The 26,942-nt window shown below is 41.1% G+C and overlaps 1 protein-coding gene across 4 annotated transcripts in view; it reads left to right on the forward strand.

The window, feature by feature from the left end:
* Positions 1-26,942, forward strand: part of WNK1 (WNK lysine deficient protein kinase 1) — a 105,694-nt gene that overhangs the window by 72,295 nt on the left and 6,457 nt on the right. For 2 of the 4 annotated variants that reach the window (XM_065682460.1, XM_065682487.1), the window contains 16 exons: positions 684-1,157; positions 2,266-2,547; positions 3,223-3,314; positions 3,865-4,027; positions 4,462-4,578; positions 7,318-7,491; positions 8,263-8,314; positions 8,477-8,617; positions 8,948-10,374; positions 13,057-13,140; positions 17,374-17,460; positions 18,147-18,216; positions 19,540-19,613; positions 20,161-20,819; positions 21,787-21,989; positions 22,984-23,178. In XM_065682460.1, the coding sequence (XP_065538532.1) occupies positions 684-1,157; positions 2,266-2,547; positions 3,223-3,314; positions 3,865-4,027; positions 4,462-4,578; positions 7,318-7,491; positions 8,263-8,314; positions 8,477-8,617; positions 8,948-10,374; positions 13,057-13,140; positions 17,374-17,460; positions 18,147-18,216; positions 19,540-19,613; positions 20,161-20,819; positions 21,787-21,989; positions 22,984-23,178 (4,294 nt within the window). The remainder of the gene's footprint in view (positions 1-683; positions 1,158-2,265; positions 2,548-3,222; positions 3,315-3,864; positions 4,028-4,461; positions 4,579-7,317; positions 7,492-8,262; positions 8,315-8,476; positions 8,618-8,947; positions 10,375-13,056; positions 13,141-17,373; positions 17,461-18,146; positions 18,217-19,539; positions 19,614-20,160; positions 20,820-21,786; positions 21,990-22,983; positions 23,179-26,942) is intronic. The other 2 variants (XM_065682470.1, XM_065682478.1) reach the window with 2 other exon arrangements.

Raw genomic sequence — 26,942 nt, forward strand, 5'->3', positions numbered from 1 at the left:
TTCACTTATTTAGGTAGTGACCCATAAGGACTACCTTCTCCACTCTGTCATCTTTCTTACTCAGCTCTTCTCCTCTCCTCCCTGGTCAAGATGCTTCTGTTACTGAATATTACTTCATTTTGGCTCATATCTCTATCTTGAACATGTGAGCCTTGATTTTGTTTTTAAAGTTGTTGTTTTGTTGCTTGTTCATCTAAACTGCCTTTCCAATTGCATTGTTTGCTGGCTTTAATTGACATATCCCCTGCCATTCTCTGAATGCTGGCACAGTGGCTTTTCATTCTCTGTTGCTTTAGTCCCTATACCCAAAGCCGACAGATTTGTTGAAAGATTTGCACTTTTCCTGTAAGAAGGCAGGCTTGGATCTGGGGACAGAGCGGAGGGGAATTGGATTCTGTTTATGCACAAGTCAGTGCTTCAGGGTATTTGAATGTTGCTCTTTCACCCTCTGTGGGTGTCTGTTTCAAGAGCCTGTTCAGTTCTTCAGGGGAAGTGTTGTGAAGTGAGGACCTTTTGGAACTCCAGCCAACTTCCCAGCCACTCTGCCAACTGTGCTCCCACCCACTTTAACCGAGTGCTGTAACTTGAATAATTCTTTCTTTAACTAATGTATAAAAGCTCTGCTTTCTGCAACCCTGCTTTTTTAAAAAGAAAATCTATCTCTATTTTCTTTACCTCCCCAGCTTCCTGTTTCCCAACCAGTGTCGATCATCCAAGGCGAGCCTCAGTTACCTGTTGCAGCACCTTCTCTCCCTCAGCCTTCAGTTGCCCCGTCAGTCCCCATTGGCTCTCATTTTCTTCCCATGGGACAGCCCTTGCCAACTTCCATGGTTCCCCAGTTTTCAGTCTCCCCGTTGCCTGTAGCAGCTCCTCATGTGTCAGTGGCTCAGCCAGGTTTCCAGTCACTGCCCATTTCGATGGCAACTGGCATGAATCAGCCATTGCTCACACTGGCAACGTCTGCTGCAGCAACCGCTGTCCCTGTAGGATCAACCGTTGTCCCTAGCCAGCTTCCCACACTGATGCAACCTGTGGCTCAGTTGCCCAGCCAGGTTCTCCCACAGCTCCTGCAGCCAGCTGTCCAGTCCGTGGGATTGCCAGTCAGCATTGGACAAGCTGCTGAAGCTTCAGTTCCTGCTGGAGATGCTCTTTACCAGGTATTGTTGCAAGCCAGCAGAGCTCTTCCCCACATTTTTTTTTTCTCCTGTTCCTCTAAGGTACCACATGTGAACTGCGTTCCCTGGCAAACTCCCTTCTCATAAGAGAGCCATTAAGCCACCCAGATAAATTCTGTTGGTTTGTAAAGGTCAATTTTAAGGAGGGGGAAAAACCTAAGTCCTTAGACACCCAGGTGTTTTTAGCTTTTCATTTTTGGCAATGGAATATGTCCAAAATGACAGAATCATAGTACAGGACTTTGTTCAACCACTGTGTGAAAGAGGACAGCAACATATTTTAAGAGATCTGTCAACTTGGTGGGGGGGAAAGTCCAAAAAATTGTAATTATAAAACTGGGAAATGTGTGTTGGAAAGAAAATCCATGGCAGCATATTTGGCAATGTCAGTGTTTCATTTCCCATCTGGGAAGGGGTGGAATGTCTTTTCTAGAAGTAAGTCAGACGACACAGATCTTGAATGTGGCGTAAGTACCTGATGCTAATTGTGAAATGCTAGATTGGTGGGCATGAGCTGCTTCAGCAATACAATCGGTTATAGCAATTGTTCAGTAAGTCAATACAGTTGTTCTTCTAGATCAAAAATTGTGTAGATGTAGAAACATCTGCACGGGGATTATAAGGAGTACTGTAGAACAGAAATGTTCCTTGTAGGAATGTTCCTTGGTTCCTGGGTCAGCTCATCACAAGAGGAGGGATAGAACAGGAGGACTTTTGTTAGTCTCAAGAAAGAGCAATAATTGCATAGTATCTTCTGAGCAGCAGTTGTTCAGCCTGAAAATTCTTTCATTTCAAGTCTCAAGCCTTAATATTTTAAGCCAAATAGACAACTGCGAGAGTTGAGAGATGGAGATTGTTTTGCCTAAGACTTGGAACTTGCAGTGGGAATTTGCTTGTTCAAGCGTGTTGACACGTAAGCTGAGCTTTGGCTACGTGAGCAGTTTGCTTCTCTGGGAAGATCTTGGGTGTGCTAGGACAAGTACAGAAGGTTGGAACATGCCCCTGAAACTGATTAACCTTTTGGGAGTTTTTTAACTCTTCCTAATTAGCTCTCTCATTCACTTACTTGACTCCCTCATTTCTATTACAGGGCTTCCCATCTCGGCTGCCACCTCAGTACCCAGGGGACTCGAGTGTTGCACCATCCTCTGCTGTGGCCTCTGTTAGCATTCCTTCTGCCGTACTGTCCCCTCCCTTACCCGCAGATGCAATGGCTCAGCCAGGCTATCTTGCTCCTGTTGTGCAGCCGTATGTGGAGCAGAACGTCTTAGTTCCTACTGGCAGCCTAGGAGGACAGGTTCAAGTGCCCCAGCCTACAGTGAGTTTAGCACAGCCAGCCTCGTCTGCCTCCTCGCAGCAGGCAGGTTTGGAGGTAAGTATGTTGAATATAATGTAACAATACGTTTAGGGTGTATGAATTATGCTACAGTGTATGTGTGTGGGGAAACTAATCCCTTCCATACTTGTTTTCAGTTGGAAATTAATATTTCAAATGACCTTTTTCTTACAGCAGAATGTCATGCCAATGTGGGGACCTTGTTGCCACTGGCTGTTCTGTTGGGAAGTGAGTGTGCATCCTGCAGGCAAAAACCTGTTAACACTTCACTTCTTGCTAGTACTGTAGAACATTTTTGCCATATCAAAGACAAACTGCAGCTGATAGCCTTTGAGAACCTGTCCTTATGCCTACTCCCTGCAGCACTGTTCTTGCTAGGGAGAATTTGAATTCTCTGTGTTCTGCATTGGCTTGCCTTTTGCACATTCTGCTAAGTAAGACTGTGGCTGCATGGCAAACTGTAGTGACATGTGGCAGTAGAAGGGATGGCTGATTTCCTTTCCCCACCCCTCCGCAGATGATGGTTTGCTTCACTGCAGTTTGCTCTAGAATCTTTTATAAATTGGAGCTGTCTAGATGCCAGCTCTTTGAAGTAGGTAGTGCTTTCAGCTTTACAACTGATTTGGGAGGAAACGTTGAAGGCTACTGGGTTACTTGAAAAAGGAATGGTATTCTGTGGGGGCTGTTCTTGATGTAGGTTTCTATCCATAGGGTACTCAGGGAGTCTCACAGACTGCCCCTTCTGAGACTCTTCCAGCAACACAGCCTGCTCAATCCACAGCTTTGGCTTCCTCTATGGATAGGTAAGCAATATTTTCTTTTCACCAAACTGAATTTCAGTTTCATGTGTTAGATTATTCTTCCTTGATGATCTTTAGGTATCTTTTTCACCAGGGATTTTTTTTTTCACTGAGGGTGTTCTTGAGGATGTGAGGAAGTACACTTCCTAGAGTTAAAATAGGCTCATGAAAGCAGGGCATGGCGGGAGTAAATAAGATTGTCTGTAGTGATTTAACTTCTAATCCTTTGGTATTTGTCACGTCAAATTGATAGTAAGGGATGCTTTTTCTGTCCTTTTGGTACTTAAACACAATTCAAACTCCGAATAGCTTGAAAGCATATTCAGAAGATGTATTTGTACAACTTAGTTTGCAAGAGATGTTTAGCTAAATAATTGCTATTAGAATTGCTATTCAAGCAACCTTAACTGTTGACAAGACTATTCTCCCCTGCTCTGCAGTTAACAGACATCTGCTATCCAGAAAAGAATGCCATCTGGTAGGGTAAATTGTATCGTTGTGGTTGTGGAGTGCATGGAAACTAACGTAAAGTTACTTTCTTGGTTTCTTTTAGCGCACATTCTGACGTTGCTTCAGGATTGAGTGATGGCAACGAGAATGTTCCAGCTTCTAGTGGAAGGCATGAAGGGAGAACTACTAAACGCCATATGCGGAGGTCTGTCCGCAGTCGGTCCCGCCATGAGAAGACTGCTAGGCCGAAACTGAGAATTCTGAATGTATGTTTGTTTTAGTGACAGTTCGGTAGTGATGATGCCTTTCTTGATCTTCAAAATGTTTCTTTTCCTTTGAGAAATGTGTGTCTTCTGTGGTCTTAGTTCTGAGTCTCGCTTCCCCCCACCCCAGCACTCAAGCCATCCAGTGTATTTATTCTGCTTCTGTAGTCAGCATGCCAAACAACATCTATTAAGAGCTTTTTCAAGCGTTAGATATGGCAAACTTGGCTTGCTTAACCCCTAGCGATTCCACAGGCTGTGCCAGAATATTTAGTGTATCCTCAGAAAAAATGATGCTGTACATGGCACCGTATATTATGCTGGAAAAAGGGAATGTGTTTGTATTAAACGAGTACCATTGGTTTGTCTCTGAGCTTTAAAGTGCAAGTCTTAAATTCTCATGCTTTTGGTTTGAGCTGTTGTTTTCTTTGCTTCAGGTTTCAAATAAAGGTGATCGGGTAGTGGAATGCCAGCTGGAGACACACAATCGGAAAATGGTTACTTTCAAATTTGATTTGGATGGTGACAACCCTGAGGAAATAGCTTCAATTATGGTAAGATACATTTTAGAGATGAAGAATAGAATCCAGTCTTAATTGCAGCAGTAATATAAGCAGTCTTACTTTCTCATTCATGTTTCACAATTATTTTTCCATGTAGCATGATGTGTGCTTACCTTATGTATGCAAACACAACTAGAAACTGGGCACAAAGTTGGTATACCAAACTGACAGTATTGCATGCTCAGTTCACATGAAAATTTGCATCAGTTTTGCCTTAGAATTGCAGTTTCATCAAGTAAATCTGCTTTTGCTTTTTTTGCAGTCTTAATTTTTAAAAAAAAACTGCAAGCATCTTTCTGAAGGTGCCAGATTAAAAAAATTCCATTCACATCTCTAAGAGCAAACATTGCTGGAACTTCAAAATTTATGATTAAGCTTTGAGTGTTTTGCTGTTGTTCTCAACTGAAATGGCAAGGTTCTACCCTTAAAGTAAGGAAGGGGAATGTCGTGGTTTAAACCCAACCACATAGCTCGTTCACTCACTCCCCCCCTTTCTTGCCCTCCCCCTGCTCCCGGAGGGATGGAGAGGAGAATCGAAAAGAATGCAACTCCCACGGGTTGGGATAAGAACGGTTTAGTAACTAAGGTATAACACAAATCACTACTGCTACCACCAATAATAATAATGATGAAGGAAATAACAAGAGGAAAGAACACAACACCTCAACACCAGCTGACCAATAACTCGCCCCACTCCCCCCAGCCGAGCACCGACCAATACCTCTTCCAACCCTGCAGTCCCTAGCCCTTCCGGGTCACCCCAAGTTACATCCTGGGCATGACATGCTGTAGCATGGAATACCTCTTTGGCTAGTTTGGTTCAGATGTCCTGTCTCTGCTTCCTCCTTGCTTTCCCTCCTCCCTGGCAGAGCATGAAGCTCTGAAAGTCCTTGGGCAGACCAAACATTTGAGCAGCAACTAAAAACATTGGTGTTACCAGCACTGTTCCCAGGCCAAAAAACCAAAACACAGCACTGTACTAGCTCCTAAGAAGGAGAAAAATGGCTGCTGCTGCTGAACCCAGGACAGGGAATCACTTTGTGATTTCTGGAAGTCAGTGATGACTGCTGCTCTTGGCTTTCTCGAAGAAGCAAACCTTTCTGTTTAATATATAATGGTTGAGCATAGAAAAGAACTTGCTGTGTGGAGATAAGTTTTAAGAAGAATACTGTGTAGCATGGAACAGAACAGCCCACCCTTTATCCACCCCCTTTTTTAATTTAAACTCATTCTTGGGCTAGTACAGTCTAAATGAAACTGAGAATTTTAGTGTTATTGAACACAAAAAGCAGTATCTTTTGCTAGCTTCTCGGGCACCTGTGCAGCATTTATTTTTTAGCTTAGAGAAGGTAGTAGAGGAGTAGGTGGTGTGTGCTGGGTCCGTATCTGTCAAAAGAAACCGAATCAGTGACATAGGAGAAACCATCTCTTCACCACTGAGGGCTTTCTGAGGAAGAAGTTGGTTCTGTGTACATGTATAGCAGTGTAAACAGACCAGTCACGTGAGGTCAAGTGCCAAGAAATACGGGGAGAATACACAGATGTTTCTCTTTCCCTCTTACCTAAAGACATCCTATGGAGGAATAAAAGAGTATGGTTGATTTAAAAAAAAACAAACAAACAAAAAAACAAACAAACAAACAAAAAAAACAAAACAAAACCAAGACAACCGCAGAGCAAAAGAAGTTCACTGTGCATCCAGAATGCGGTCACATAGTCGGAAGTATGCAACCTAGTTTAAACAACTGAATCTGGGATTTTGTGCTCATTGATTTTCATGTTAAATATTGAAGAAACTTTTGATTGTTAAGACTTCCTAGTTTCCTTTTAATCAGGATACTATTAGGTGTGCCCCATATAGCTATCTGTCCAACTTAAAGCACTGAAGGCAAGTATTCTGCATTTCAAAGAGTGTATAAACACATCATGCTTGTCTTTCCTTTCTCTGAACCAGCATCCCAGAAACTTGATGTAAAAGCAGTGTCTCAGGGTTTACCTCTAAGGCACTTTTTCCCAACCATGACTGACAGCTTTAATTCTGTTTCATAGACTGTCTCTGAGAATTATCTCAGTGCATTATATCAGGAAACAATTTTCTTATAGGTCAGACAAACTAAAAGTGTCTTTCTAAGTGCTAAATGTGCTTGTTTCTTCCAACATAAGCAGCAGAATGTATCTTCGTACAGCAGGATAGTGTATTGAAACTAGATAGGCTGAGCAGTCTTCCTCTCCGTGTATTTGGAACATAATTAATGCTTGCATTTATGTACTACATCCAGACTTCGAGTTAGTGATGTGCAGCCTGCATAGAGTAGAAGTTCTATATGGCATGTAAAGAGAGAAGCATGGAACAGCTTACAGTACAGATTTTTTTTCTGTGTTACAGTTTTCTGTAAATGTGACTCTTATGGTACATTAGATAGCAGCCTGATCTTACTGCAGTTCCTCCTAATCTTAAATTTTCAGTGTGCTTAGCAAAGATGGAGTTGACAGTCTGGTGAAGAAATGAGATTGGATGTTGTTCCACAGCAAAGAGTAAACCAGGGCAAATGCTTCTGTGCTGGATATAAATTTAGAAACAACTGCATTTCTCTCAGGTGTCACTGTCTTTATCTTCTGCATAAGAGCAGTGAAAGGAGGGCAGACAACACAAAGAGTAAATTATGGTTATTAAATATATTGGTTTGAAATTATTTATGGAAAATTATTGTTGCTTTTTTCTCTTTACAGGTGCAGAATGAGTTTATTTTAGCAACCGAGAGAGACTCATTTGTAGAACAGGTACGAGAGATTATTGAGAAAGCAGATGAAATGCTAAGTGAGGATGTAAGTGTGGAGCCAGAAGGTGATCAGGGTTTGGAGAGTATGCGGACAAAAGATGATGGCTTCTTTCCGGGGTCGCAGGTACGTAAAGGACAGATTGCCTTACCTGTTTGTATTTTCCATTTTGGGTGTTATGTTTTTTTGAGCAGAGCTAGCTAGAAACTGAAACTTGCTTTCATGAATCATCAAAGCTTAATAAATAAATGAAAATCTGAACAGAGAAAGCTTTATATTGGAGTGAGAGCCTAAAATCAATTTAGAAAACTAGTTAATGTAGACCTCTTGCTTTACACTTCCAAAGTTGCTGTATCTCCTGATAGTCCACTAAACAGACAATATTAAATGCTGAGGTTTCATGGGTTTGAGGTTATAGTGAGGTAGGACACTAAAACCCCCAGCCCTGTGCTGCTTACTAAACACCAAGAGCCTGAGTTCGGGCTCTCCACCCAGTGAACTACTAAGAGATTAGGTAGCTTGGCTAGGAAACACAAACTTTGAAACTGGTTGCTGGGAATAAGAAGGGGTGGCATATCCTGAGTCTCTTCCTTATTTCCATCTAGAGATAGTTTGAAACATCCGTCCATCTGTGGCATGCTTAAGGAAGTCAGTTGGACTGCCTGTTAAAACATGTGTTTAGATCAATTTGCTATATTGATGGTCACAAAGCTGAGAAGCTTTAAAAGCACTGTAGCTGATGTTTAACTGGGCAGAATGCCATTACTTTGGTAATGGTGCTTGGGTCCAAGGTACTGCTTACCTTAAATACCCACTTTTCAATAAGTTAGCATTTTAAGAACTATCTTGGGGTTTTCTGTTTCAGAATAGAACTTTAAATTTTATCTTACTTTACAGAAATTAGAGTTCAAACAGCCAGATCCTACATCTTCCATGCCTCAAAGAATAGGTAAGTCTTTTGTGATTTTTTTTCAACAGTTACCTTTTTCTGTTTCAGCGGATTGGTGCAGCCAAGTTTTTGTTTTATATGATGGAGTGCACATTCCATATTGCAGGTTATGTGTTCAGTTACAACCATGTATCACTAAACATCTCACTTCTTTCTGTTTAGGGGTTCCTCCTAGCTCCTTTACCCAGGTTGTCCATTCTGCAGGAAGACGGTTTATTGTCAGCCCTGTCCCTGAGAGTCGGTTAAAAGAACAGGGCTTTTTCACATCTGCTATTCCTGGAGGAAAAGAAGCTTCAGATGTGGGTACGTTATATAAACTCTTAAAATCTGATGTCTGAAACGTGTTCATCAAAACTGAAGTTAACAAACTAAACTGTTCCTAAAGACTTCTTATGGTACTTGGGGAAATAAGGAACTGTCTATGCTGGTAAGAAGTGACTATAATTTGAGTGATACTATGCAGGATTCTTGGGGATAAAAATGCTATGAAAACTTGATTCTGTATTTTAATGTAAGCCTGTATTTATAAATGCTTTTTTTATTATGCTGATTAAATGTGATCTAAGTCTAGCATTAGACATTAATACACTGTTGAACTTTTCCAGGTAGACTGACATTTTTCTGTTCTTTCAGTTGCTGCATCCCCACTGCATGGTCCTGGCATGAATCTCTCCCACTCGGCATCATCACTGAGCTTGCAGCAGGCTTTCTCTGAGATGGGGCATGGTCAAATGACAGAAGGACCTAGTACAGCTCCTCCAGTGTTCAATCAGTCAATACCACCATTTCCACCTGCAGTTTCTACTGGGGCAGGCAGTAGTGCACCTCCTGCATCTGTGGCTGCGTCTGCAGTATCTGTTCCCTCCAGTACTGGTGTTTCTCTTCCAGGATCTGTTACTTTACCTTCAGAAAGTGCAGCTGTTGGAATTGCACCAAGCGCAAGTGTGCCAAGCTCTATTTCTGCACCTCCAGCCTCACAATCTGTACAGCAGTCGACTGGTGTTGCTTCCAGTGTGAGCGCCCCTGCTTCCTTCTCCTTACCTACCACATCCCAGCCTGCGCAACCAGTAACTGGAGACATTGCCCCCAGTATCAGCACACCGTCGTCTGTGGCACTGCCATCTACGCAGGTTCCTGGTGTCACTGGTCTTGGTGTCGTTGCACCAGCTGTGACATCTCAGTCTACTCCTCAGATTGTAAGTAGTATGGCAGCACCACAGACATCTGTTGCCCTATCTGTGGCTCCGAATGTGGCTTTGCAGCTTCCTCAGCTTAGTAGCAGTGGCTCAGTCTCCAGTCCGGCAGAAACAACAGTTGTAAGTGCTCCACAGTCACTACCTGAGAGTGGGCAGTCTATGGATAAACCGCACCTCTGCAGTGCAGCTGGCTTATCTCTTCCCATCTCTGCACCTTTGTCATCCTCAGTAGCAACAAGCATATGTGGTTCAGTTTCTCAGCCAGTGATACATCCCTTACTTGTCCCATCAGGAATTACATCAACACCTGTCCTACCCCAGATTCCAGGTGCAACACCCATGTTGCCCCACGTTCCCTTACCTGGTGTGTTACCACAGCCGGTCACTAACTTGCCTGCAGTACAGCAAACTCTGATACACAGCCAGCCTCAACCAGCTCCATTACCCAATCAGCCGCATATTCACTGTCTGGAGCCTGATGCTGATGCTCAGTCTAAAGCTCCTGGTATTGATGATATAAAGACCCTGGAAGAAAAGCTACGGTCTCTCTTCAGTGAACATGGTAACGTGGGAACAGCGCATCCATCAGTATCTTTGGAGACATCATTGGTAATGGAAACTACAGTTATCCCTGGGATACCAACCACTGTTGTTGCACCAACTAAACCCTTGACATCCATTAGCACTTGTATACCTCCGAGCAGTTTGCCTCTTGGACCAACTGGCTTACCAGTGCTCACACCAGTTGCCACTCCCGGGCAAGTGATCACCCCAGTCAGCTATATTTCGGCATCAAGCAGCATTGCCACAGCAGTAGTGAAACCAGGGACCTCTCCTTCAAAGCCCCCCCTTAGCAGGGTACCGGTAAGAAATGCAACAATTGTGTGAATATCAAGTATTGTAGGAAACAGCCTTCTCAAGCAGAAGCCATTTTATAAAGCAAAACACTTATTCATGCAGAGGTGTCTTCATTTAATGTAATACTGATGCTCTGGTTATTTTTGTGTGTCCCAAGAGGTGGTTTATTTTGTCCATACTGGAAAAAAGAGTACAATTCTATGTTGTGCCTCTAAGACAGTTCTCTAGTGTTGCTGTTAATTTTTCTTACACCTACACTACAAAGAGTGAAGCAGCTGTGGTTTTTTTTGTTGTTTGGGGTTTTTTTTCCAAATAGGATTGAGAAGGCTTGCTTTAAATAGCTTTTCATTTTGTGCATGCTGGCTAGAATGAGACAGGGTGGTTTGTATGTTCACAGAGTAGTCAGGGTAGCTTAGCTTTTGCTTCCTATCATTAGCCAGTTCCTTGAAGTCAAGGATGAAACTGTTAAGTTCTCCACTGCTTATGCAGTGCCTGGATGTTTTTCCTTCCAAGTATCAGATTTGTGCAATTTACAAGGTACCTGCGTATCTGGAAAAAAACCCTTTAGTGTTTGTTTACTGAATCATGCTCTTCAAACAGACACTTCTTATGAAAGAAATAGTCGTGACTTATAGTAACAGCTTGAGCTGTGTCACGAAGGTTGTTACCTTCATGATATATCGGCATGTGAACCAAACCAGACATACCAACACACGAAACTATATTCTTTTAAATGACTCCCTGTGTTGGGAAGACAGTGCATTTCAATTTTTAAACTATTGTAGCCCTTTCCTTTTCAAAGTTAAATGGAAATATGTTGAAGAAAGTTTCAGGTGTTTTAAGAAACCAAAATCTTTAATACTCACTTTTTTTTGTTTCTCTAAGGTACTTTTCCACTCACCAATACCCTGTGTTGGTTTTCTTTAGCTAGCCCTGCTATTAACCAGTTTCAGGCCATTCAAATTGAGCTAATGCTTCTAGCATCTCTGTTCATTAGTAGTCTTTCCCTTCTAGTCTTTGTATTCAAACAAAGCTGAAAATATCTGCCATGGAGGAGCAGGAGTATGTGCCAAGGAAGTCGGGCAGGAAATGCAGCCAGAGGCATTCATTTATATTGAAGTTGAGAATTAGAAAAGAAAGATTAGAAAATAATAAGAACTGGTATTGGTTCAGGAACAGTTGGAATAGTTAGAAACATGCTAATTGCAAACCTGTAATTACAAAGGCTTGGCTTTAAATGTAATAAATGTTTGTGGGTTTTGATTGTCAGTTGTGGAAAAACTACCTCTTCTGAAGCTTTCACTTCTGAATTAGTTTGGGATTTTTTCCAAAGCTTAATCTTATTTTCACGTTGTGTGTTGTTTTTTGAGCTTTAAGGAGCTTATTGCTTTAGTTTTCTGGAGTTTACTAAACCCTGTATTTTGTTTATAGGCAACCTGCTAATCTAGACAGTTAAATGTGTTTTAACTTGTCTTATGAATTTATTTAAAGTATCTGTTGAGTCTTATTTATAAACAACATCATTAACTTACCACAGCTTAAAAATTTGTCATGCCTCAGAACAGGTAGCGTCTAAGTGTACAAAAAAGCTGAGGCAATGCAACTTGGCGTAGTACCTGCTGGAACATTTCTGGGAGGACAGAGATAATAATGGAGTTTATCTTCACCAGGCACTTATTACTGCAGTTTGAACCATTAGTTAAGCTGTGGTAAAACAATTGCAAGCTAGAACTGGTTCTTCATGTTGAGGACCAGAATAGACTTTGGGCCAATTACCCATATCCATCAGTGCTCGGTGTTCCCAACTGACTAGGGAAGTTGGTTGACCAACACTATAACTTGTAGGGCTGTCATGGTCAAAAGTCATGGTCAAACCTCAGGATTACAGCTGAGAATAAGAACTGCAAATTGTGTAATCAATCGCTTAATTCCTAGAACTTCCCACTTCCCTAACAATGGAAATGACTAACTGGAATGTACTGTCTGACCTGGTGGAGAGGCTTTGATGCCTCCTTCTAACCTTTCAAGTCTCTCTAACCTCTTCCATATAACCTGGATGACTTCCCCCTACCCAGTTGCATGGCCTAGTCGTCTTCTGTGGGTCATCAACAGCCTTCAGGTTCAAAAAAAAAAGCTATGGATCAAGAGACTGGTGTGAGAGGTCTATAAATCTGCTTTTCAACAAGTGGAGACATCCTTAGGCATGACAGTTCCTGTTCTCAAGTCATGTTGCTTGGAACGATTTGCCAGAAGCACATAGCTTGCCATTGCTGATGGGCAGTTAACATAGATCTGTTGCAAGGAGATCAAGTGCAGTGCTGCACCCTTTAAATTAAGCTTCTTGGAAACATAATTGGTTTTTGAAAGAATTACTGTAGCATTTCCTGCAGACTTGAAAATAATGTCCTCAAGATACTTTGCTCTTCGACACAGCAGCTTGTTTCAACTGGAAATTGTGGCTGCTCATAGGTAATCTGGGTTAAAAAATAAAGCAAAACCAAGCAAACAACTCCCCCAACTTTGTTGTGAAATTCCCTACAGACTCTATGCTAACTCTCCAGAAAGGAAGTCTCTACAGAAGAAAATGTTGAGCCTTCTGTTGTATGACAATACTGACTGTAGCTTGGTATCTGATCCTTCTGTTGTTCCGTGTCTGATGGACTCGCGTTTCCTCTTCGTTATCCATAGGTGCTACCAGTAGGTTCTGAACTTCCGGCTGGCACTCCATCCAGTGAGCCGCTGCCACCTTTTCCAGGACCTTCACTAACTCAGGTGCTACACAACTTGGCAGATTTTTATCTGATTCTTTTCCTTTCAAAGAGCATGTTTCAATTAAACTCTCTATTGCATGTTATTAATGTCTTTGTTTTTCTTTTCTTTTGACTGAGTTAACCCCCTTTTGTGTAACTGTAGCAGTAGCCAGAGTCACTTCAGCACTGAATGTGTAGCTTGCCCTTTGGGATGCTGTACCCGGTGTCTGAAGTACAGGAACAGTTAAGGAGGCTTGGGTTTTTACTGTGTGTTAATCTGAACTTTAGAGGGTTTTCTTAAAAATGTAACAGGTGAGTGTGTGCAGAAAACTTGAACCTGTTTTCTTCTTGAAAAGCGTTAGTAGCAAAATAATAGTTCTTCAGGGAAGCAGTGTATACTATTATGAAATGTTTAATGAAAATACGAAGTTGTTTGCTTTGCAAATTCCTGTTCTGTATTTTTGTGGTTATTCCTACCTACACTCTGATTTCATAAGGCTTTTAGATACGCAAAAAGTATTTGAAGTTCCTGATCATAAAAATGAGCTGAAATGTAATAGTGGCTTTCCCTTACTCAGATTCTGTCCTTGTATGCAATAGCTAGCTTGGATGTTTTGTATGTAAATTGGACAGGTCATCAGCTCAAGAGCACAAAGATTAAATCTGTCTTCACTTCTGTTTAAAAATGGGGGACCCCCCCAAAAAACTGTAGTTGAAGGAACTGTATTAAACCAAAACTGTTTTATGGATCTTCTAAATGGTGTGTAATGAGTTGCAACATGGGAACATTACACTTCAATATGAAAAACAACCCTGAAAAAATTACCAGACAAAACCCATGAGACCATGCGATAGTTGTGCTGCTTTTGAAAGGAGTTTGTGGAAGGTGGCTTTCTACAGGATTATATTGAAGTACACTTGGTACAGAACTATCACAAATTTATATTCAAAACTGTAGAGAAAATAGGATTCAAGTTGGTACCACATGGTGCCTGCTTAAAGCTCAGAGTGATTTTGTGTTAAATCTAGTGTTTCCTGTGTACATGCGCTGCTCAGAGTATTAATCTCTACTACCTGTGGCTTATGTCTGCATATGTGTTCGAAAACTTTAATTGCAGTCAGTAATTTTATTGAAGTAATTCACATAATACTTGAATATAATTTAAAAGTAGTTCCTATAAAATAGCCACAGTATGAAAATTTGTAGAGTGCTGACTAGTGCTACGGCCTGATTTCTTTGCTTTCTTGACCACTAAGAATTTTTATTTAATGCAGACTGAGCTAACTTTCATACAGTTTTCTCTGTAACACTCTGCTAGCATTCTCCCTCTCATCTCTTGCAATGGAGCTCTTGAGTTCAAGTTTCATCTGTAGGAGGGAATTTAAAATAAACTTCAAGGTCATTTTTAGTCCTTTGCAAGCTGTTCATTTGTGGTTGTTTTTCTTTTTTTTTTTTTTGATTTACAATAGCTCCATGACAAAACTTCGATCTGAAAGCATTTAAGCTGAGTGTCATACAAAGGCATAGTGTTAGAGAACAGCAAATTTAAAGTTCAGGTTTAAGGTGACTTTAGTTAATGGGTTATCATGGCTCATGTTGTAAAGCTAAAACTGTAAAAGCTGAATTGCATCTATTAGGGGGCTAATCTTCAAAGATACCACTGGAGTAGTGTTTCCATTTCTGTCTTTCAAACATGAGGACCATGGTTCTAAAGGCATGAGTAGAGTTTTAATAGAGGACGTTAGCTGCTTTTTTTGTAGTTCTGTTGGTTATGACATTAATACTCCCTTTTAAACTTCCCCACCTTTTTTCCTCCAGTGTTCTCTGTGCAGAAACTCTGTCTTTATTCAGCAGTTTCTTGAATTCTCCCAGTAAATGTTACTATTTTGTGGTATCTTAAGAATCTCTCAAGTTAGAGTTTGCATAGACTGGAAACAGTGTAGCTGACCTAAGTTACAGCATGCCTTAAGTTGATGTCTCTTGCTGTCTGTTCTTACTCTGCCACCTTCTTGGTCTTCATCTGCTGGAGCAAACACAAATCAGTGACCTTAAGAAGGTAGTCCTCGCACATGCCCTCTGTGTTTAGAACTACTTCTTGGTTGTCTCTTCTTTTTAATTCTAAAGCATGTTTGAATCTTTTGTAAGCAATGAGAACCCATCCGCTACTTGGAAGGTATTACTCAGTGTGAAAAGGCAGAATTTTGTGTTCCTTATAAAAGAAAACTATGAAAGTGAAGGTATGGCTCTTGAAACCTGTCATGGAAAGGAGTGCTGCTGCATTTGGTCTTATGCAGCTCCTTCCTAGCAGGCTGAATAAGGGCCATGTTCCTGCCCTGTGAGTAATCAGGAAATTAGAATCTTATGCTTCCAAACTGAGCAAGAAGCTGAGTAACTTATGCAGAGTTGTAAGATGGCAGTGTTAGGAAGTAACAATTCTTTTTTTCCCAGTGGTTTCTGGAGGCAGAAGCTGGTTTATGCCTTTTAGCCATTTCTTTCTCAAGTATGGTTTTGCTGAAGAAGAGACAGTAATTTGGTGGTACTTCTTATCTGTGCTCTTACCATGAGCAAAGGTAGCAAAGGGACCTGGAGGCAGCTGGTTAAAATCAGTCACACTAAACTCATAGTCCTTTTTATTGTCATTGCTTGGAACTGGGTATATAGGTAATATTTTCCCCCAAACTCAGAGCATTTGCAGCCACTTATGTGACTCAGCCTGCTGTACCACTGCAAAAGGGCGGCTTCTTCCTGTTTGTCATAGGTCTTCCTGGCAGGATTTGTGGTATGGAAGAGGCATAAATATAGATCCCTTGCCGCTTGTCCTTTGCAAACAGTTTACCTAATTTCACTTCTCATTTGAACTCTAAAGCCTGCCTAGGAGTGAGATGAAATTGGAGGAGACCATCTGGATCAAATCTAATTGACTGTTTTGAGCCTTTGCTGCTATCACATAATACTATCTGGAAAATTACTGGCTTGTCTTAAAGTAGGTATTCTTGCCTTCCTTACTGTGTCTGTCAGGAGCTCTTTGCACAACTGTTTTTCCTGAGTACCAGAATCCTAATTTGCAGGCAAAGAACATGTCATCTCAAGACCAGGATATTTTGTTCCTCTTAAATATCTTAATATCTGTTCTGTTTATTCCTTAAATGTATTTAGATAAATTTTCAAGCTTTATTTTGGTACCTTTGTTCCATACAGATATCTTTATTTCCTGATCATTCAGATACCTTAACTCTTTGTTTACTTGAAAAAAATCATCTTGTGAGAATAAGTGATGAGAATTATGTAGTATTCAGGTGAAATGTCCTTTTTATTTTAGAGTATTACTGAAATTAATTAGTTCATTTATCTGCTAAGCATTATACAGGTCTGCATCTTTGTGTTTTATGTTTGTATGTTGCCATGACCTCAGCTTCAGTTCTAAAAACAGATCTAGCTTTTTAGTGTAAAAGATTTGGAAGGATTAATGATGTTGAAGCTTAAATGAAAATTTCTGCTCTGCGGGATCAGAACTGCAACTTGGTGCTATCTGCCAACACTTTCTTCTTCTATAGGTATATTATGGGTATGGCCCTAAATAAGAAAAGTTCAGATTCACTCAAAATTATTGTATTTAAGAGATTTTTAGGTGATTCTTCCCCTCCCCAATTCAGTTGGCCAAGTTTGAAATGTCTTGGATGCCAGCTCACAGCTGAAATCTAAGTAATAAGCATACTTAAGAAAGATTCTGAGTCTCTCCCTTCTTCCTTTTCAAGTCAGTCCCTCCAAATAGCTTCTTTGAGGGAAGTTGTAAGTGATGTCTTTTAAATTACTAATTTTTAATTTGTGTTACCCTCAGCCTTGCTTTATCCAGGTTTGCATCTTTTGAATTTTTCTGTATTATTATTTCCTAATTGACTTGGCTGACTTCAAGATTTTAGATAAGCTGTGATACAATTACCAAGAAGTGTAGAATTTAGATGCTTGCAGCATCTTTGCTCAGTTCTTAAGAGTGAGAATGCAAGCTATGTGCTAACTTCAGGAGCAACAGAAGTTCCAGTTAATGCTTCTTTTCTGTTGTGTTTCACCAGATACATTAAGTTGCTTCCACTCTTACTGTGCTTTACATGCTAAATGCAAACGTAGAGAAACGGAGTATGATAGAAATATGGAAGCTGTACTGACTGCTTTAAATTTTAGTATGAAATATGGCTGTTTCTTAAACATGATGTGTTTCTCCTGTGCTGGGCAGTTGTTTACTCTTTCCTTTCTCAGTCCCAACAGCCACTGGAAGATCTGGATGCTAAGCTGAGAAGAACCCTTAGTCCAGAGACCGTTCCAGTGACATCTGCTCCTGCCTGTGTACGTTTGCAGTGTTGGCAGTTCAGTAGTCTTGAAAAACTTTGGTGTTAAGCGTGCTCTTAGGTCACTGCCTTTAATATCACTAGACCAGTCTTTAGACTTTAAAAAATAAAACTGAAGAGTCATCTTCCAGTTGGTGGGACTGAGTCAACTGAAACTGGAAAAAGTCTCTATGTGGCAATAGATTATGTATTTCCTGAGGCTGGTTTTGGTACTAGTTCTTAATTTAGCTTTTGTAGTGATGCCATCAATGTCATAAAACTAGAAGGGGAAGTAACTACAGAATAAGGGAAAGAGCAATATAAGAGCAGTACGGCGATACGTCGGTCTTAAATTGGGAGGGATGTTTCAAGTGTGGGTCTGAAATTTTAAGACAATAATAATAGCCTTTGATACAAAATGAAGATAGTGATTGACATTGTGATCCCCAAGTGGCTAGTTATGCATGACTTCTGCAAAGCAAAAGAGGATGTTCTGCTGACAGCCTTGGGGTTGTAAGTTGAGCAGAATCTCTTTTTAATGTTGCTTGTTTTGGAGGTTAAAAACTCTTGCATTCATTTTGTGGGTCATACTTTTGACTCTGGTGGGAGTAAAGTTTATGTAGTATGTTATATGGTAAATTTGTTGGCATTCAAACAAACTGCTGATTCTTTTAATTTACTTTGTTTTCCCCCTCGAACCTGTAGTCTGTGCCCTCAGTAGCATCTACAACGGTTACCGGGCTGGTGTCCACAGCAACACAGTCTCTGAAGGATGGTAAGATAGGCTTGATTACTTCAGATGCTTTGTCAGCATGCAGATATGATCTAAAATTGAACAGACTAACGACTTGGAAGGGTATAGCCTTTTTTAGTAAATCATATGGTGGCAATTCCCTAAGGATCGTTTTAGTTTTTAGTAACAAGACTGAAATTTTCCATTGTAGGCCAGGAGAGCGGAATGATGTTATGTATATTATAGTAACTCATTTAGGATTTAAAGCTGTCCAAAACGCTAAATTAAGTCTTGCAAAGAATCTCCAGTATGCTGATAAGGTACAGCTTCAGGATTTGAAGGAACAGTTTTACTGTCTTGTGTTAATGTTCCTGGCAACAACATTAAGACTTCTCATTTTGCATCACTGTGCTGTGTTCTCTGTGTAGGATACTTGTTCCTAACCTAAGAGTTTTTCCTTTCCATTTAGATAGAGAAATGAAGGTTAACCTACTAACTTTTCCTGTCAGTATTCCCCTAATAGTTTTAGCTTTTAAAATCTTCCTTTTAAAAAGCACCAGCTAATCTGGTACTAAAATTATTTAATAACTATCTAGAAAACATTATTTATTATGCCTCTGAAGTTCAATGGTAAACCTGCAAAAGCTAATAAAAGCAGCAGGAAAATAATATATTGTCATTTTGGTATACTGGTAGTGAACGATATTGTAGAACTCATTTATTTGGTGGAAAATAAATTGGGTTTTGTCTGCTGAAGTTTAGACAGAAAATAAAAATAAGCAAGCCTTCCTTAATAAACAAAACAAGCTGTCCAATAGAACTCATTTAAAATAGAGTGCTATTTCTCAGCTTTGTAACCTTACACTGCCAGTGTATACAGCAGCAAAATTAGGAGCCGATACCTAAGAATCCAGCTCTGAAAGCTTCAGGCAGACTGCTTTGAATAAATGCGATTTATAGCATTTCTTCAACTTGCCACTTTCCTATTAATAAGTTGTCTCCGGCACTTGTGAAGTGTAGGTAGTCAGTGTGGGTATTGAATTAGAACAAGCTTTTTATTTGTTGGCTATTTTCACATCCCTGTTAGAAATCGGTGTACACTTTGTTTTTTTACTGCTATCTTTAAGGGTACTTCTAGCAAGTGTACTGTGCAGGGAATCTTGATAGGCAAATATTCCATTTTAACGGCATGTCTTGATATTCTCTGTGGTAAGCTCTAAAAAAAGGTGAGGTTGCATGAATGCAAAGTCCTGTTCGGAGTTAATTGATAGCTGAGTTTGAAGTAGATAAGAAGAAACAGTTGGAGTTCAAATAATTGGTTGCTCGTTTTCTTCAAAATCCCATTCTCCTTTTCCTTACCTTCAGCATCATGTGGTGGAGAGGGCAGTGCTACGGCTACCACAGCAGGAGCTGGTGTTCTTAAAATGGGACGATTTCAGGTAGGAGATGTTAAACTCATGTGGTTGTCGATACAGGATCTTTGAGTAGTTCCTGCATAGTTCCAGCAAAGTGGGCCTCATGGTGGGTTTTTCTGTGGGGAGGAAAATGTCTGTGTTGAGCTTATGAATGCAGTGCTTTGTGCAGGTGCTATTTTCATTCAGGGCAGAGATTGCACTCCATCATGTTGGTCTAGCATTGTGAATACAGCATTTTACCATGTCAGGCTTTAGCTGTGTAACTGTTGGCCTTGGTCTTAATGCTAACTGCTTTTTGGCTAACAGTGCTGATGTGTTCACTGTAGAATGTCTTGGTTTTGAAGGAAGTCCCCTCTGAATCTGCTGTTTCTTGGAATTAGTCTTCCAGTTTGCTTAGAAGTACTATTTTGTGTGGCACTGTGTTACTTGGAGGGAAGCAGTAGCTTGCTTTGTGGCATACCAAGGAAATGAGTTATTCTTCCCTCCCAGATGCATCTTACTATTAAGCTAAACAAAAGCATCGTGTTAAGGAAGAACTAAGAAAGTCTCTATGATTGTATTTCTATTCTAGGTGTCTGTGGCAGTGGATGATGTGCTAAAAGAGGGTGACAAACCTGAAACTAAGCCAATGCCATTTGAAACAACCTCTGCTGATTCTTCATCTCTTTCTGGCAGTAGCCCAGAGAGTACACTGGTAAAGCAGGCTGGCAGTCGGAAAAGCGAGGCTGTTGTTGACTCTTCCTTGGATGTGGTAGATGGCATTCCTCAGACAGTTCCTGTGCTGCAATTACCAGTAGATGTTGGTCAGCCTACTAAGGTTGGGCGCTTTCAGGTAACAACAACAACGGATCAAGTTGGTCGCTTTTCAGTGTCAAAGACTCAGGATGAGGTCAGCTGTGCAGAGAAAGAGCCAATGACTCTTCCTCTCTCTGTGGGCTTGGAACAAGTGGCTTCTTCAGCTGCATCTCCGAAAACAGATTTGGACTCGAGGCAGTCCCCACACATGAATGGTCCGTCCTCTGAACCAGAGGCTGCCTTCTTAAGTGGGATGGCTAAGGATTTGGATGATGGCTCGGGGAGCCCAGACTCCCTCCAGCCCCTGGGGTCGAAGATCAGCCTCCCTGTTCAGAGCCTTAGCAACTCATTCAACTCTTCGTATATGAGCAGTGACAATGAGTCGGATATTGAAGATGAAGACTTGAAGTTGGAACTCCGTCGGTTACGGGAGAAGTAAGGCTTTTTTTTCTTGTGTGGTCTTGTCTGAAATAGATGTAGCAGGATTAATGTGAACTTCATCTGTATTCTACTTTTCACAGAGAACAAAAGTAAACTTCAAAAGACTCAACCTTTGATAAGTGTCAGGACCTATTGTCAGTGTTGGTGGGAAGTAAGTTTTTGTTGGTAGGAAGGTAGTAGTACACAATTATGCCAAAAAAGGTATATGCGTGTTTGCTGTGCTTCACTTTTTAACCTGTGACCTTATTGTATGTGTTTAGATTGATGGCTGCACTGTGGATAAGAGTGCAGTGATACGCAAAGCTTCCATACATCTGAAGTTTAGTAGTTAGTGGTGAATAGCTTGTGTCTAGTTTGAAATAACAGGCAACTCTCTGTATTTCTGATACGCATTTCTGGCATTTCCAGTCATTCTCCTTTTCCTGAAGGATCCTTGTTGGCTTGGAAAAAGAAATTGGAAGTTGAGCAATGTGACCTGCTAATTTATTTATGCTGAAAGTCAAACTTCTTTTAGTGCAGCTGGTGATTTTAAACCTTGTGTATGCAACTGCTCTGAAAAAAACCCTTAAGGCAAATACAAATGTAGATGTCTCCAAGGCCATATGTTTCAGAAAATGAGTAATCTAGCTATTCCTGTAGCATTTAAGCGCCAAATTATTTGATCTTCTGCAGTGTAGGTGTATGGTTTTTTTGTACTTCCATTTATCCTGGTTCTGTGGTTACAACATTGGGAACTTTGTGCTGGAATTCTAGCCAGGGTTAGAGCACAGCAGAAAATGGCAAGTGTCCCACCATGTGCATTCAGTGGTTATTTGTGGTAAAGATTTATTTCCTCCGTCCTTAAATGTTAATGAGAGTTTGACCAAAGAAGCTGGTCAAGCTTGACTGGAGGGCAGGGATTGTATGCATGCATATATATACATAGAATTTTGGGTAAGTTGTACTCTTTTTAACTTGCTAGGCACCTTAAAGAAATCCAGGAGCTGCAGAGTCGCCAGAAGCAGGAGATTGAGTCACTGTACATGAAACTGGGAAAGGCTCCACCTGCGGTAATTATTCCCCCAGCTGCACCACTTTCAGGAAGGAGAAGAAGACCTACTAAAGGAAAAGGCAGCAAGTCCAGTCGTAGCAGCTCACAGGGAAATAAGAGCCCTCAGCTATCAGGTGAGACTTACTTCAAGTTTTTGAGTAGATAAGACAGTCAAGGTACAGTCTTTCATTCCTAGATCTATGTCTGTGTCTCTGTCTTGTATTTTTTTTGGGGGGGGTGGTGGGAGGTGGTGTGTGACCCAGTTCCTCCACTACTTGGATTACTAGATCATTTTTGGAATCACTTTTGCTATTTGGCAGTATGTTTGTGACTTTTGTAATCTGCTGAAAGATGCTGTTCTGTAAGAGTAGTTTTAAAGTTGTGATTTGATTGGTGATTTTCACTACCTTAGTAGCACTTAAGCACAGTATTTCTGTGGCCTTACACTTCAGAAAGTTAGCCACAATGGATGGATGTTAGAGATCTTCTTTATTTAATGGAGTTACAATTTTTTTGTACTTACAAATCGAGAAGCAGTTTCACTTGTCAAGGCTTCCTCTCTTCATAAAACCCTTTTTATAAGAAACAGAACTCAAAAATAGTTGTTGCTGTTTGAATTATTTGGGTGTCAGATGCTTGCTGGGTCTTTGTAGATGTCTGTCAAATCCTGAAGCATCGAGTAAACAATGTTGGAGAGCCAAGTAATGTGACCCAAGAGTATTTGTTACTGCTTTTCGCACATTCACTTTGGTAATTCCATGTCATGCTGCAGTTTCTGTATCCAGCCCCCCTGGCTGCTCACTTTGGTGTTACATGATATAGGAGGTGTGTGTGAGCATGTGACAGTGAGCTAACACAGAGTTGCCTTAAAACTTCATAAATAAGAATTTTTCTAGTCTTAATGCTTTCCCAGAAACTGGAGCAGTTCCCTCCCCCTGCCTACCCATTTCTTGCCTGGATTGTCATGCTTGACCAAATGGTGATAACCTTTTTTTTTAACATTAGTAAATGCTCCAGTCAGATTCCTCTGTTTTTACTCCTGTCCCTGGTGAACAACAATAGAAGCTTTGAAAATGATGTGGGGAAACTGAAACATTGAATGACTTTTTGCCTTCTTCCTTCTTCTAGGCAATCTGTCAGCCCAAAGTGCACCATCGGTCTTGCCCCCCCAGCAGACTCTTCATCCTCCTGGTAGTGTGCCAGAGACTGGGCAGAACCATTTGTTACAGCCCCTCAAACCTTCACCTTCTAGTGAAAATCTCTACTCTGCCTTTACCAGTGACGGTGCCCTTTCAGTACCAAGCCTTTCGGCGCCAGGCCAAGGTGAGACTTTGAATGGAATTAGTGTTGAGTCTTGCACCTTTGTTACTGATGAACAAATGACCAACTGATGACACTTGATTTTTTTTAATACATCAGGAAAATTAGATTGATAACCTCTAACCTATGCGTGGAGGCTGATAAGAGTGGGGTTTTTTGCAACTAGATTTCTATCTGCACATGTAGGTGAAGCGTGAGGTTGTTATGAATACATAGTGCATGGCCTTGTCTGCTGTAATGAAAACACTAAGGAGAATGCAAGAGAGTGCAGTGTTGTGGTGGCAAGCAATGTTCTGCTGACCTGGGAGAAAGGTATTGGCCGAAAGGATGACGAGACAGACCGTAATGGGGGATTAGAATTGTGAAGTGAGACCAAGGAAGGGGCAGAGCATCTTTGATGTTTACAGATAAGTGGAATGGTACGAAATGTCTTAAGATTCAGAGCCCTTTTAGACTTCCAAACTGCTTTGGCTGTTTCTGTCAGTGGAATTTTTAACAGCAAGTGGTAAAAAGGCTCATGGGTTAAACAGTTATCCTGGAAGGAAGAGTTAGTGTAGGAAGATGGAATGGTAGGAGTAATAGGTTGTTAATTTACTCAGGTTACTCGTGGATTGCTTGTTACTAGTATGTTATCAAATAATTTCTCAGACGCAGCTCTGATTTATTTGTTAGGGAGAGCTCTTTTGTTTGCCAGTCATTAAGGGAATGACAGCTTGATTCCTTTGCTTCTCTGAGCTTAGCTGTTCCAGGTTTTTTTTTTTCCTCCTTGAGCACCTCTTTGAAAAGCTTTGCCATAGGCTGCCTGAATATATCAGTTCTAATGTGTTTGTACTGAAATTGGAGAAGTACAGACAGGAGATGGAAACAGACTTTTTGGAAGAATTTTCTGTAGAGGTGTTTTTTTAATGAACTCTCTCAAGTATTTCAGAGCTACATGAATCATCTCCTTGTATCTAGAGTTGCGCAGTACTGCTTTAGAATTGGATACTTTCACCAGGATTTGGCTTTCCTATAGATTGCAACCTTATTGTTGGGTTATGTCCCAGAGAGTAACACAGCAGACTTGGCCTCATATCTGGAGGTATTAGAGGGAGTCTCTTCACTCTGTATATTGTCTACATACTCTTTGGTTCCCCAGTTTGAGGCTTATTCTTGTGTGTCATGTTAATGCATTTCACCCTTTCAACCTCAAGTTTGCTAACATCTTGTAGTGGTGTTCTGTCTCTTCTCCTCTCCTTTCTCTGTTCTTCCTGTTCTTGTTTTCTCACAGGCTGTGCGAAGTTTAACTGTGCATCTGAGAGAGTGACGTTCAAGCCTGGTGGCAGGAGGACCCGATTTCTGAGTACGCCCTGCTTGGCTCTTTGTGTGTAACACCTTTACTCCTTCCTTGTCTGTTTTTGTTTGGTCTTCTCGTTTGTTTGGTTTTTTCCTGCTGCTTGGATCTGTTTCATGCAGCCCATTCTAATCTGCCACCTTGTGTTTATTCCCTCCCATCCCATGGCTCAGCTGAGCTGCTCTTCGCACACCTTTAGGAGTTTGGGTTCTCATGTTAGGTATTCTCTGTTGTTAAATACACAACAAGTACGCATTTCCGTTCGGTGGAAACTTTCAGGACAGTTCAGTGAGGTGACAGAAACTGGGTAGAGTTAGCAAGTTGTAGCTGAGTAGGCATTTCTTTTGGCTTGCCTTAGGAATTACGCTTCAGCATATGTTAGCTCACATGAGACCTGGGAGGTGAGGTAGTCTTTCTCATGGAACAGTGAGGAAAATTTGTTTTCCAAATTAGTCCTCAGTTGAACACTGCTGTAACTGGTGGGGGAATATAATATGTTGACTTCCTCCAGCAGCATGCTTGTGGTGCAAGTTGATGCGTGTGCTCAGCAGTAGTACTGGTTACATTGTAGAGCATTGATGCCACCTGTAGGCAGTTAATACTGACTTCTTATGTTCATTAGCAGGTGGATTGCTAAAGATTAAAGTGTTGAGGGCTTTAAAAAATACTTAGAGAATATTTTCAGGCAAACTCAAAAGATCCTTACCTACTAATGGGCTTAGGTCTAGAAGCTTTTACTGTAACTTGGAGATAAACTAAGTGTTCAACAAATAGCAGTAAAAGTGGGCAAACAGACATCTTCAGACATCCTGTTAACCCTCACAAGTTACCTTGCAGCTCTTCTCAAAATCCTTTCATTTGTAGTTTCATTAGGCCAAACTTACAAGAGAGCCTCAAACTTCTGATGTGATTGAAGTAATGATGCGCTTGAGCTGAGGCTGCTGATGTGGTGCTTTTTACTGGCAGTGCTGCAACACCTTCCATGCTGCTTCTGCAGGCTGGACCCCTTAAATATCGTTCATTTATTTCCCCCCCTCTGGAATGACTCGATATGAAAAAGCTTTAAGTGCTGTAAAAAGAGCTCCAGTCGCTGCACTGGATGACAGTACCGTGCATCTGTAGCATCTGCCTGGCTACAGTCAGCAGTAGCATGGCTGAACTAGTGTCATGTGCAGGAACTGGGCCTGGCCTTCTGCAGAGACAGCTGCAATGCAACCAGCTCCATCCTCTGAGAAAGGGACCCAGGCAGAGGGAGCAGGAATTTTTCCTGGCTGTTCAGTTTTGCAATGATACCTCTATCCTGCTTTATTGGATTTGAGGATATAAGTACTAATAGTACTTGATTTCTCAAATTGAGATGCTGGGTATATTAATGTGCAGGTGTGCACTGACATCTGCAATCTCAAGTTTTATGGCTCCTTTCTTGGAAGAAGTTAAATTCTTACCAAATCTAACTTAAAAAAATCATCTTAAGTGTGGCCTGCTCTTTTTGGTGTCAGGAATATAAAGAGCAGCCATTCTGTTTCTAAAATTGACAATGAATATATGAGTATAATTTACTTATAAGGCCTTGGCTTGCTGCAAATCAACCGTCATCTGGCTGTAAGAGCACTTTGGCATGTGTATCTCTTGCTTGTGGGACTGGTGCTAAAGGAAATGGATTCCTTTCGAGAAGTGTGTTGTAGCTGTCCTGTAAAAGCAGGTAATGCTTGGCATGGCGCAGCTTGGCTTTCACTCAGCTTACTGCAGGTTGCTTGCTTCCTGGAGTCTTGTCCTTGAAATGCTATTGCAGACTGTTGTGGAGAGTGGCAACTGGAGGAGATGCTGGGTTAGAATCAGCAGTGTTGAGGAAACAGTGCAGTAATTGATGCTTTTAACTGTGCAGCTGGAGAAACAGAGTGGTACTGCTTGGCAGGGAGTGCCTGGACCGTTCCGCAGATCTGAGAACATAAGGTGGCAGACTAAAAGCACTTGACCTTTCAGATAAATCTTTCTCATGTTGTAAACTGGTCAGACTTTGACAGTTGTAAAATGCTGTGTACATCCTGACAAACACGGCAGATGTAGTTGCTTTTCCTTTTGGGATAACAGCCAGTTGTGACAGTAACCTATACTGACATTCTTCATTATAGTTTGGGAAGAATAAATATAAGAGGCTGAGCCTCTTCTCTTTCTGAAAGCACAACTGATTAAACTGACCAGTCTTGGGGTTTTCCTCCTTTGGGAATGTCTTTGAGTAGTGACTCCAGGAGCCCTGCAGTGCTGTGTCCTCTGTTTCTCACCAAGCTTTTTGTACTGTTTCCTGATACTAAACATTTCTCACTGTTTCTCTTGTCTTTAACAAATTACTCTCTCTTTGTGCTTCAGGGAAGATGGTGAAAAAAGTCTGTCCTTGCAACCAGCTCTGTAGTAATTATCTTATTTCTGTTATCTC

The sequence above is a fragment of the Lathamus discolor genome, chromosome 1, assembly GCF_037157495.1.
Source record: "Lathamus discolor isolate bLatDis1 chromosome 1, bLatDis1.hap1, whole genome shotgun sequence".
In the NCBI taxonomy this organism is placed as follows: Eukaryota; Metazoa; Chordata; class Aves; order Psittaciformes; family Psittacidae; genus Lathamus; species Lathamus discolor.